The sequence below is a fragment of the Dipodomys merriami genome, unplaced genomic scaffold (genome assembly GCF_024711535.1).
Source record: "Dipodomys merriami isolate MVZ:Mamm:240054 unplaced genomic scaffold, mDipMer1.0.p SCAF_128, whole genome shotgun sequence".
NCBI lineage: Eukaryota > Metazoa > Chordata > Mammalia > Rodentia > Heteromyidae > Dipodomys > Dipodomys merriami.
The window spans coordinates 1,270,500-1,283,422 of NW_027202582.1; the positions used below are offsets into that span (position 1 = coordinate 1,270,500).

Genomic DNA, 12,923 nt, shown 5'->3' on the forward strand with positions numbered 1-12,923 from the left:
TTCTTCCAATATCACCTCCACAAATAGGACTTGGCTACTGTGCTGCCGAAGGTGACGCCCCTTGGACTCCCCACCTCATGCTACCTCCTTTCCCTTTAAGGCCTGATCACTACATGCGCTTCCACAGAGCGTGAAACGGGGCTGGGAACCATCTCCCAGGCAGCAGCTGGCGTGTCATCCACGCAGAACTACCGGACGAGCGAGCGAGTGGGTCTCCACGCCAACAGCAGCAGCCAGGACAGGCCTGTGACCCTGGCATTCACGAGGGGAAGGCAGGGTCATGAGTTCAAGGCCAGCCTGGGCTACATAGCAAGACCTTGTCTCAAAAGGCGGTAGTAGCCTGGGGATGTGGCTCAAGTGTAAGCAGAGAACCTGCTGGCCAGCTCTAAGGCCTGCATGCACACCCTAGCTCCACCACAAATCTGAGTGAGTAAACAGCAAGAAAAAGAGGGAGGGGGAAAGAAGTGGGGGGGGGAGGAACACAACACATCCAGTGTCCCCTAAGAGACAAAGAAATGAGGGACCCCCCCCCATGAAACAAGAACAGGCAGAATCAGAATAGGAAGAAGCAAGGTATGGTTTTCAAATGAAAATTATGATCAATTCCAAAGTCAAGGGCTGCATATTTTAAAACAGAAATTTTAGAGAAGGACTAAAGAGCAGAAGGAATCTGGGTAAAGAACAATTGGCAAGATGGCCGTGGGCAGGGCCGCGCAGAGGATGCGGATTCTGGGGTTCTGAGCGTGCTGGTGTCATCAAACTCATGCCTGGCTCCCTCCCGCCCTCCGCCTGCCATCCACGGTCACCGGTCACCCATGGGTTTACCACGTGCCAACCAGCTCCAGGGCTGGGGCCAGCAAGAAACAAAACAGCCACCGTCACCTGCTGCCTTCGAGGAGGTTACATTCCAGGGGTGAGAGGCTCCTCGAAGCTCAATAAATGAGTAAATGATGACCTGTGAAGGTGATAGCCAGAGAAACAAGAAGTCTAAGTTGGGGTGCCAAGAGCCGGGGGCAGTGAAAATTTAGATAAAGCGGTAGGAAAAGCCCTCACTGAGGAGACTTCTAGCAAAGGCGGGAAGGAAGTGGGGCCTTGGGGAATCTCTGGGTGGAACCGCAAGTGCAAAGATCCTGCGGCAGAAAGCCCCAGCGGGTTCATTCACGGGATGGCCAGGAGGCCAGGGGCTGGGTGCGGAGCGCAGGGCAGGAGGAGGCAGCTTCAAGAGGCAATGGAGGCTGCGGCCTCCTCGCCAGGGCCGTGCCGTTACTGGGAATGAGCCCAGCGTGGGCAGGGGCTGACTGAAGAACAGTATGGCTCGGGGCTTAGGCCAGATGTGGAGTGGGTAAGAAGTATGTACTTCCAGGTGCCGCCATGGATTCTCCCATCTGCTCCTGGGAATCCTGCTGAACAGCTGGAAGGATCCAGATTCCAAGTGGAGGTGAAGGGTGGGGGGTGGGGGGTGGGGACAGACATCCAAGAAGCACATCTGGGAGAGTCCAGCTGTGGCCACGCTATGTGGGAGGTGCTCGCAAAGGACCTAACTCAGACAGCGGGATGAGATGTCGGCCACTGCAGGAAGAGGTCGAGGCTGGGATGAGAACTGACGGACGAGGGAGAAGACAGAGGGAAAAGACACCGAGAATGGAGCCCCGGGTCCCCCTCTCTCGTCAGGGCAAGCCTGTGGGGAGAAGAGGAGCCCCAAGGAGCCTGAGGAAGCCCCCGGAGGACGCGGGAAGCCAGGGAAGAAAGTGTCTCAGGAGGAGACGATCGGAGGCTGCGGGGGCAAAAGGAGATGCAGACAGGAGATGCCACGGGCCCCAGCGACGGGTCAAGACTTGACCAGAATGGATCAGAGAAAGAACAGGAAGAGGGACTGGGGATGAGTGTCAATCCTATGCTCAAAAGGTACTACGGGCGCCTAGCTACTCAGGAGGCTGAGGTCTGAGGATCGCGGTTCAAAGCCAGCTGGGGCAGGAAAAGCCACGAGATTCTTATCTCCACTAAACCATCAGAAAGCTGGAAGTGGCGCTGTGGCTCAGCTAGCCTTGAGTGAAAAAGCTCAGGGACAGCGCACAGGCCCTGAGTTCAAGCCCCTGGATCAAGGTGCATTCTCTCCCCCCACCCCATTGTATTGTAGGTGAAAGCAGAGAAGGAACAGTAGTTGAAGAGGGAGGAAGGAGCCAAAGAAAGGAAGATGCTGGAAAATTAGAATCACACGGAAAGAAAAGAACAAATGCCAAAGATGGGAGGGTGGATGTTCCCAAGTGGGGGTGCCGAGAAGGCGAGGCTGCTGACAAAAACTAGACGGGTGGCTTCTATTTTCTTAGTGGAATAAGCAAGGCCTTCTGTTGAGGGTGAGGGTGGAGGAGGAGGTGGGAGGTTTGGAGAGAAGGGACAGCACAAAATAGCTCCTCGTTTGTGCGTTCAAATGTAAGGAGAACAGAAATGAAAATGTATAACTGCTACACTGAGACAGAGAAAAATAGAACAAGAAAAGTCAGGGGGAAATCGGAACAAGAAAAGCATGATTTAAAAAGAAAATACAGTGCAGAAGAAAACATACCGTAAATCCAACGTATCGGCCATCACAATAAATGTGAACAGGTTAAAATCGCTAATTAAAAGTCAGAGGCTTTCTTTGGGATTTTACCAAAGGAGATGTTAAGGCTGTTTGATAGCTCAGGCTGGTCAAGCTGAATGTACCTGGATATAATGACTTCAAAACATAAGCAGTGGGGAATAATGGCTTGTGGATTTAGGGGTAATATTTATTTTTGTTAAAACTTTCAATGTTTTCTGAATTTCTTGGGAAAGGTGTACATGAATATCTCAATTAGGGGGAAAAAAACAACTTGTTTTTAAAAAATAACTCATACCTTCATAGGTATGAAGACTCTTTCCAGAGTCTTCATTTGCTTTTCAAATCAGTACTAAAATCTGAAGAGACTTGAAAAAAGGGCCCATGACTGGAGAGAGGAAGATGGGGTGAAGACGGGGTGCCACCAGGCCCCATGGGGAAGGAACAAGCCTAGGAGAGCCCCCCAGAGGAGCACCCGTGCCTCCGGGGGGAGCCCAGAGAGGGCCCTCGGGACAGGCACAGCAAGGGCACCCAGCTCACCTGAGGATCACAGTTCAAAGCCAGCCAGGGCAGGGAAGTCCAGGAGACTCTTACCTCCCACTAACCACCAAAAAGCCAGAAGTGGAGCTATGTCTCAAGCGGGAGAGCACAGCCCTGAGCACTCAGACTCAGAGTTCAAGCCTACTCGCACATACACACAGACACAGACACAGACACAGACACAGACACACACACACACACACACACACACACACACACACAGGTAGGTAATAGAGGAGTTATTCCCAGAAACATAGAATACCTGGCCCAGCTGCACATTACACACATGTGGACACACATGGACACGTGAGCATGCACACGTGCAGGCCCCTGTGTGCACACGGATGCACAGATTTGCAGCTTTCTGTTCTCTGATCCTCTGGCCTGGACAATTCACTACTGCAGAGATCTTGAGGCTGCACCTCCCTGAACACAGAGACCCACGGGCACTGCGGTCTGTCCCCGCTGGGAAGCAAGAGTCTCCAGCTGTCACTGACCTGGAGTCCATCCACGCCCCCCACCCCCCCCACCCGCCCCACTGTGAGGGCTCAGAGTGTGGGGTCAGCCCAGAGGGGCAGGAGCAGGGGAGGGCAGCCCAGGGCGAGGCTGGGGGCGGGGGGGGGAGGACCCGCTGGGACTACCCATCCAGAAAAATTATGAGTGGCGACTATGATGCTGGTTGCAAAATGGAGGACGTGCAGTGGGGACAGTAGACCTGGGCAGAGCACGGCTTGGGGCACTCAGCCTGAGGAATGTGGTGACATCACAGAGGTGTCGCCTGCGGGCTGGAAGGCCCAGCACGCACGCGCTCCGCCAGGTCTGCCACCCAAGGCTCCTGCCGGCCTCCAGACAGGAGACGTTCCCCCAGCTCCTCCTTGTGGGTCCACCCACCGCCACCGCTGCCACGAGAGGCAGGCGGGGCGCCGGGAGGAGCAAGGCAGCGGACTCAGCACCCCCTGTGCCAGCGCCAGAGCCTGGGGCCTCTCCAAGAGGCATCTGAGGCCAGGCTGGGGTGGGCAGGAGCCGCGGCTGTATTTCTTCTGCTTGGGTTGCCTCCCCTGCCCTCCAAACCAGGTTAAAGTTTGTCAGGGGAAATAATTACCCACATCTGCGAAGTGAGCCCTGGTCACACTTTAATTCCAATCTGGGTGGCTTCAGTCTCCCGGGCTCCCCTCCCAAATCTGACTTTTCCTCATCTCGGGGGGGAAGCCGACAGCCTCCTGGCCTCAGCCCAGGACGGGATCTCAGGGAGAGCCACCCCGGGGGCCAGCCGGCGGGCAGATGCCGGCGCAGCCCTGGCTGGGCGCCTGGGCAGGCGGGCGTGGGCGCCGCTGTGAGGGGAGTGTCTGGCTCGCTCTGTCCCGGGGTCCCGGCCCGGCCTCGTGACCGGGGTGCTCACCGCGCCTCCACGTACGCACCATGGCTTTTCCTGACCTCCTGGACAAAGTAGGGGACCTGGGCAAGTTCCAGCTGCTACAGAATGTGGCCCTACTGGTCCCCATCATTTTGCTCACCAGTCAGAACATGATAGAGAACTTCTCGGCCGCCGTGCCCAGACACCGCTGCTGGGTGCCCCTCCTGGACAACGGCACTGCCCAGGCCAGCCTCCCCGGGGCCCCGGGCCCCGAGGCCCTCCTGGCCGTGTCCATCCCCCTTGGCCCTGACCAGCAGCCCCATCGCTGCCGCCGCTTCCAACACCCCCAGTGGCAGCTCCTGGACCCCAACAACACGGCCACCAACGGGAGTGAGGCTGCCACGGAGCCATGTTTGGACGGCTGGGTCTACGATTACAACACCTTCACCTCCACCATCGTGACCACGGTAAGGCCCCCATATCGACTACATGTCCTGTCACCGCCGCGGCCACTGCCGCCACCACCGGGGTGGTCAAAGGCATGCTTTCACTTGGCCGGATTCAAATGATTTGGTTCCAGTGGTTGAAGCCTGTAATCCTAGGTTCGCTAGAGGTTAAGATCAAGGTTTGAAGCCAGTCAGGGATGAGACTCTTAATGCCCAAAAAGTACAGCTGTAGTTCAAGGGCTGGCACACTAGTTAGGAGGGAAAAAAAGCTCAGGGTCCCAAGTTCAAGTCTCAGGACCAGCGCACACGCATGCACACACGCATGCACACACATCATCCAATCTTGAGAGGGAGTCACCTCCCTAGACCTCCCTCTCCCCGTCTCTCTTCCTCTCTTTCTCCCCCTTCCTCCTCTTTTCTCCCCCTTTCTCTCTGTCTGTCTCTCCCTCTAGAAGGCACTGGGTCCTTCATCAGTCACTTGGTCCTAAAAACACTGGGTGATGTAAGCACCTCTGCACATTCACATCTGCACACCCAGTCTGACACTGTGACTCCAGGCAACTCAATAGTGGGGGTGAGCTGGGCACTGGCGGCTCACGCCTGTAATCCCAGCTACTCAGCAGGCTGAGATCTGAGGATCATGGTTCAAAGCCAGCCTGGGCAGGAAAGTCCATGAGACTCTTATCTCCAATGAAACACTAGAAAACCAGAAGTGGCGCTGTGGCTCAAAGTGGTAGAGCATTCTCCTTGAGCTGAAAAGCTCAGGGACAGCGCCCAGGCAAAGTTCAAGCCCCACAACTGACCAAACAACAACAAAAAAGTGGGGGGTGTGTGTTCACCTGCAGATTCTCTGAGGCTGGGCACACACAGCCCAGGATGCCTAGGTACCCCACATGGGCACCAGGCAGAACCAGGCCAGTGGGGAGGGGCAGCTGTCCCAGTAGGTGAGCAAGAAGCCGCCTAAAGAAAGAGAAAACTAGCCAGGGGTGGGGGGGCCCTCACATCTGTAATCCTAACTCAGGAGGCTGAGATCTGGGGATCATCTTTCAAACCCAGCCTGGGCAAGAGAGTCCATGAGACCCTTATCTGTAATTAAGCATCAGAAAAACTGGAAGTGAAGCTGGGACTCCAGTGGTAGAGTGCTAGCCTTGAGCCTCAAAGCTCAGGGACAGCACCCAGGCCCTGAGTTCAAGTTCTAGGACAGGCAAAAAAAGAAAGAAGGAAAGAAAGAAAGAGAAAAAGAAAAGAGGGAAGTGGCTTCAGGGCATGTGGAGAGGTAGAAGCTAAGGTGGCCAGGCAAGGTGGGGGAAGGGCATAAGCACAGACATGACCTATGACCCACTGGGTAATAAGGAGTCCTGGAAGCGCTGAAGCAAAGGGTGATGGGATACAGAGGAGACCATGCTGTGCCTGTGGGTGCCCTTGCTCCCCAGGGCCATCTCCTGAACTACTCTGGCCTCTCTCATGTGGACTCTATGACCTCCTATGCTGAGCTCTCCCCTCCTCTCCCTCCAGTGGGACCTGGTGTGCGACTTTCAGGCCATGAAGCCCATGGCCCAGTCCATCTTCTTGTCTGGGGTTATGGCTGGAGCTGCAGTGTATGGCCACATCTCGGATCGGTAAGACCCCCATCTGCCTGAGCAGGCCTCTTCTTCTGGGGTATCAGAGAGCCTGCATCTTTTCCCAGCCACAGTTCCTCAGTTTTCTCCCGGCTTGCTGAGGGTCCTTCTTTCTCATCAAGACGGTCATTCGTAAAACCTGCTCAAAGCCAGGCACAGGTGGCTCACGTCTGTAATTCTAGCCACTCAGGAGGCTGAGAGCTGAGGATCTGGGTTCAAAGCCAGTCCTGGCAGTGAAGTCTGTGCGATTAATCACCAAGAAGCAGGAAGTGGGGCGCTGGCTCAACGGTAGAGCTCTAGCCTCGACCAAAATGAAGCTCAGGGTCAGCACCCAGGCCCTGAGTTCAAGCTCCATGACCAACACCAACAAATAACAGCAGCAGCAACAAAAACCTACCCTGCTCTACCACATGCAGTGGCCCCAGTGACACGGCGTGTCCCTGTGTGCCACAGGTTCGGGCGCAGGAAGGTGCTGACGTGGAACTACCTTCAGGTGGCCGTGTCAGGCACGGTGGCCGCCTTTGTCCCCACCTTCTCCCTCTACTGCCTCTTCCGGTTCCTGGTGGCCTTCGGCGTGGCAGGCATTATGATGAACACAACCACTCTGCGTAGGTCCCGGCTCTGGGTCGTGGCGGGGAGGCAGTGCGCAGGCGCCAGGCCACGGCGGGGAGGCTGTGCGCAGGCGCCAGGCCACGGCGGGGAGGTTGTGCGCAGGCGCGGTGCTGGCCTTGCGGCTCACTCTCTTGTCTTCCTAGTGATGGAGTGGACGTCCGCGAAATCCCGAACCGTCACGATGATCTTCAACTTTATGGGTTTCAGCTTTGGCCAGATGCTGACGGGCGCCGTGGCTTACGGGGTGCGCAGGTGGCCACTGCTACAGCTGGCGATCTCTGTCCCCTTCTTCATCTGCTTCCTCTACTCATGGTGAGTGTGCCGCACCCCATTTCCTGCCCACTCTTAGGGTCTCTGGTGTGAGAGATTCTCATTCCCCCCCCCGCCCCCCCCCCCCCCGCTTCAGAGGGCAGGAGCCAGGGGGCGGGGCCACGGCAGAAGGGCGGGGCCAGGGCTGGAGGGTGGAGCCTTATAGGAGGGCGGAGCTAGGGCTGGAGGGCGGAGCCAGGGCCGCAGGGTGGAGCCAGGGTAAGGACGGTGGAGCGAGATAAAGGAGGGCGGGGCCAAATAGGAGGGAGGAGCCAAGGCAGGAAGGCGGGGCCAATGTGGGAGGGCGTGGCCAGGGCAGGAGAGCAGGGACTGGACAGAGGGGCAGAGCCGCAGGAATTAGACGTTCTGGCCTAGTGTTCAGGTACCAAGGATGCAGCCTGGGTCTCCAGGAGCCTGCTCCAAACTACCCTCAGTGAACCCTGCAGGCACAGGCTAGCCTTGGAATCTGCAGGGATGACCCGGATGACCCCCTCCCATGTCCCCTCCACTCCAGGTGGCTGCCGGAATCGGCACGGTGGCTCATCATCACAGGCAAGCTGGATAGGGGCCTGCGGGAACTGCAGAGGGTAGCCATTATCAATGGAAAAAAGACTGTGCAGGACACACTGACGATGGAGGTGAAGTGGGCCGGGTCCTCCCTCAGGCCCACCTCTCAGATCCTCTTCCTCACCCCGCATAGGGTCCTCATGGAGGCCAGCCGAAGGCCCCGCCTCCCAGGACAAGTGTGTAGGGGAGGAGGACCTATTGGTGCCCAGTGCCAACAGCCCCTGTCTCCACAGGCCTTGCTGTCAGCCATGCGGGAGGAGCTGGGTGGGGACCAGGCTCCCATCAAGCTGAGCACCCTGCTCTCCACACCTGTACTGCGTCTCCGGATCTGTGTCTCCATGCTTTGCTGGTAATCGCCTCTCAATCCCATGCCTTGGGTGCAGCCTCCTCCACCTCTGGCTGCCAGCTGCAGAGGACCTGAGTCAGGACTAGGTGCTCAGGGTAACATGGTGGGCCCTGCTGGGTCTCCTGTGGGCCACCAGCCAGAGATACGCCCGGGACGGGCCTGCAGCACTGTCACCTCTGTGTATATCAGGGTCCCAGAGGGACCAGTCAGGACAGATGAGCACCCTGGCAGGGGTGAGCATGAAGTAGAAAGCAGAGTTTGAATAATGGAGCCTCGTGACAAAGACACGAAGGCTGCAGAGCCGGACAGGACAAGAAGTGATCCAGGAGTCCAGGTCACTCAGCAAAGCCCCAAGCCCACAGAGGAGGGGAGATGTGATGAACCCCAGTTACTGCAGAGGCAGAGAGCTGGAGGATGGCAGTTCAAGGCCAGCCAGGGCAAAAAGTGCTACCCCATCTCAACCAATAAGATGAGCATAGTGGTACCAGTCAGAAGCCACTATGGTCAGCAGGCTCAGGAAATGCAGTCTGAGAGCAGACAAAAGAGCAGCCCTGCCCTGCCCTGCCCCACCCTCCCTGCTCCCAGGTTTGCCTTTGGCTTCTGCTTCTATGGTGTGGCCCTGGACCTGCAGTCCCTGGGCAGCAACATGTTCCTGCTCCAAGTGCTCATTGGGGCCATGGACTTCCTGAGCAAGATCTTCACCCTGCTCCTGATGAACTATCTGGGCCGCCGCTCAATTCAGGCCAGCTCCCTGGTGCTGGCTGGGCTGTGCGTCCTGGCCAACACTCAGGTGCCTCAAGGTGAGCTGTACTGCTGTGCCACACTATGGAGCTGGGAACAGAGAACTTTGGGTCCCTCCTCACAGGGCGCAGGACCACTGCAGTAGCCTGTTAGGAAGGAGGGTGTTGGGATTGCCAGGATACTGAGGCTGTGCTGAAGCCCAGGGACAGCGATAGAATTGAGGCAGTGGGGAGAAACACTGTAGTGATAAAAAAAAATATTTCAGCAGCAGTTGGGCACTAGTGGCGAATATCTGTAATCCTAGTTACTCAGGAGGCTGAGATCTGAGGATTAAGATTCAAAGCCAGCCTGGGAAAGAAAGTCTGTGAGACTCTTCTCTCCAATTAACTATGAAAATAAGGCTGAACTGGAGTTGTGGCTCAAGTAGTAGAGCACCAGCTTTTCAAGCCCTAGGACTGACACAATAAATAAAATTATATATGTGTGTGTATGTACGTGCATAGATGTATAGTATATATGTATATACACACATAGATGTGTTTCAACAAGGGGAATGAGGGCTCAGAGAAGATTCTGACTCTGGGAGTCTGGTGGGAAACAGATTGGGAGTACAGGGCTAAGATGTAGCTCAGTGGCAAAGCGCTTGCCTAGCAAGTGCAACATCCTGGGTTTGACCCCAGTACTAAAAAAGAAAAGACAAAAAAAAAATACAGTTAAAAACAAACAAAAACAGATTGGGGGTACAGTGTGATGTGGGAGACCATTCGCAGGCATTTGGAAAGATGGGCGTAGAGTTCGTGGTGACATTCCGAGGATGAAGGGCGCCCCCCTCAGACCCCCACCCCAGCCGTGACCACCCACTCTGCTAACCCCAACCCTGTCTCTTGTCCACAGAGATGGGGGCACTGCGCTCGGCTCTGGCTCTGCTGGGGCTGGGGTCTCTGGGGAGCACCTTCGCCTGCATCAGCATCTTCAGTGGCGAGCTCTTCCCCACGGTGCTAAGGTAAGACTGTCCTGAGCCCAAGGAGAGGCGGGCCCGTGAGATGGGAGGGGGGGAGGGCAAAGGACCTCCCCTAAGACCCCAGTGGTCATGCCCTGGGTCTCCCTTCCATGTGGCCTGGTTGCTGCTTGGCTGCCCTGGCCCAGCCTCACCTGAGCTTCCTTGGACTGAAAGGGGGGCTGGGTCAGGGCAGAAGGTCCAGGCTGGGGGGGGGAGGGCTCACAGGGACATCTGCACGGACAGGATGAGAGCAGTGGGCCTCTGCCAGATGGAGGCCCGAATGGGGGCCTTCCTGGGGCCTCTGACCCGGATGCTGAGCACCCACAGCCCCTCCATCCCCCTGTTCATCTACGGGAGCGTGACAGTGCTGGGCGGTCTGGCCACCCTGCTGCTGCCCGAGACCAAGAACTTGCCGCTGCCTGACACCATGCAGGACGTGCAGAAACAGTGAGTGGCTAGTCCTGCAGGGCGGCCTCCCCCTCCCCTTCCTGTCCCCTCCTCTCTCCCTATCTCCCTCCTTGGCCCAAACGGCCCTGCCATTCCTCAGGACCACCTTGAGAGAGGCCAAGTGGGAAAGAACGTTAGTCCTTTGCCCAGTGGGCATTTCTAGGGGGGATTCACAGGCCCCAAACCCTACTCCAGAGCCCTCAGATGGCTGGCAGGGCCACCAGCAGGTTCTCTGGAGCCCTCAGGATGCTTTCAGGTCAAGGGTCAAGGGTCATTCAACATCCCCACAACACTCTCCTTTCCTCTTGTGTCTTTCCTGAGCAGGGCCGTGAAGAAGCCGGCGCGCCCCACGCCGGCGGCACCCTCCGTGCTCAAGTCCACGCAGTTCTAGCTTTCTGCAAGCCCACAAAGGATGAGAAGAGGGAAAGGAGGAGGAGGAGGAGGAGGAGGAGGAGGAGGAGGAGGAGGAGGAGGAGGAGGAGGAGGAGGTAGCTTCTTTTCTCCCCTGAAGATGGCAGAGGCTGTCTCTTTGGCAGCTCCGTCTAGCTCAGAAGGGACAAAGGACGGCGTGATTGGCAAGAGGCTGCAGGCAGCGCGTCGCCCTGACTTGCCCCTGTGACTGCAGAGAGGGGAAAGGCCAAGGCCAGGGTACATGCCCCCACTGCTGGGCGCCCCACCGGGCCACCTGGTGCAGGCCGGCTCTCACCTCCCTGGCTGGGCATGCGCTGTGGAGGCCTTTGGCCATCTGACCCCTCCCACCCCTCAGGAAACCCCAGCCACATGCTCAGCTGCATCCTCTGCCCGCCACTGTCTCCCCTCCACCATGCCTCTTGGTCTCCCAGACCCAGGACAGGGGCCCTACCTCCCTGGTGCAGAACCAGACTTCACCCTGGCCCACGGCGAAGGCCACACGCCTATCTTGTCCACAGCAGTAGAGGGCCAGGTGGCCCCATTGCTCCGTGACCCAGCTCGTACAGAGCGGGCTGGAGAGACATCGGTGTGAACAAAGAGCCGAGAATAAATGAATGATGTCCCCTATTGACTCCAGTGAGCAGCGATGGGCCAGGGGCTGGGCTGGGCTCCTCGGAGCACTGACCCCTTTCCTCTTTCATCCCAAACCCTGTAAGGTATGCACTGCCCCTGTTTGACAGATGAGAAACTTCAGGCACACAGCTAGGAGGAGACTCTGTAGGTCTCCAGAGCTTAACTGGGCCTGCTCCTAACCTCCCGATCCGAGCATCTGACACACTCATCAGGGCCTCCTCATCCCTCTCAGAATCAGCCAAGAGCCTTTGGGGCTCCCTGGCACAGCTCACAGGAAGGGTGGTGCAGTGCTCCCCAGAGACCAGGCTCCAGACAGAAGCTGTGTGCCGCCCAGTGATGGTTGACAGCCAGTTCTGGCATTCATCCATGTGGCCACTGCCAGGCACCTCAGTGGAGGCTGAAACACACACACACACACACACACACACACACACACACACACACACGTGCGCGCATGCACACACGCCAGCTATGTGCACTCACTTGTACATCGACGCAGAACACTTGGTGGGAGAACAGAAAGCAGCTCCCACCCCCCAGGAGAAGGGGTCCACTGGCCTGTTCTGGCAACTTCTGGGCCTCTGGGACCTTTAACCTTTGGCCCTCTGCCTATGACCCTGCTCAGATCACTGCTCTCTGAGCAGCCCCCTGCCCCAAGGCAAAAGGGCCGAGGCGGAGATTGCGTTTGTACAGATGCTTGTGCCTGGGCCATGGGGCCTGCCCTGGCTCTGTCTTCTATCTGCCTCTGCCCAGCCAAAACCCAGCTGCCTTAGTAAAGCTCACTCATCATATGGGGGACTTTAGAGTATCTAGAAACTTCCAGAAAGCAGACCCCAGGGGAGATACTCCTCCTCTCCTCACTGAGCAGTCAAGGGCTGCCCCTCTACCCACATTCGGAGTGGCCTCTCTCCTGGCCTTGCCTCCTGGTCCCGGCCTCCTAGGAGCCGGTCCTTCAGCTCCAACACAAGTCGCCCCTTTTCTAACGCACTAACGTGACAGGTCTAGTTCCTGCCACTCCCTACTCCTCTAGGGAGTGACATCAGGAGCCCAAAGGCCTCCCCTCAGAGATGCTGGGCACCCGGATAGCAGCCTCCATGGGGAGGCTCCTATTCTTACTGCCATGACCCGAGAGGCTACAGAGCTCTCACGGTAGAAAGACCAACTACACAGTGTGGGAAAGGGGAGCCATGGGCGCCCGGCAGTCCCGGGCTCTCAACCAGACCACTGCTGGCCCTGGATGACCGGTGCAGGAGCAGCAGAAGGCGCTGTGACTCCACTCCCACATCTGGAGGAGGGACTTCCTCTCAGGAGACCTTGGCA

General features: G+C 57.4%; 1 protein-coding gene across 1 annotated transcript; it reads left to right on the top strand.

The window, feature by feature from the left end:
* Positions 1 to 4,207: 4,207 nt before the first annotated feature.
* Positions 4,208 to 11,001, top strand: LOC138824270 (solute carrier family 22 member 12-like). The gene is made up of 10 exons (XM_070018008.1): positions 4,208 to 4,939; positions 6,434 to 6,537; positions 6,991 to 7,145; positions 7,293 to 7,461; positions 7,973 to 8,096; positions 8,259 to 8,374; positions 8,957 to 9,171; positions 10,007 to 10,115; positions 10,356 to 10,559; positions 10,884 to 11,001. Exons 1-10 carry the CDS (start codon positions 4,538 to 4,540, stop codon positions 10,948 to 10,950), a joined length of 1,665 nt encoding a protein of 554 aa, XP_069874109.1. The 5' UTR covers positions 4,208 to 4,537; the 3' UTR covers positions 10,951 to 11,001.
* Positions 11,002 to 12,923: the final 1,922 nt, after the last annotated feature.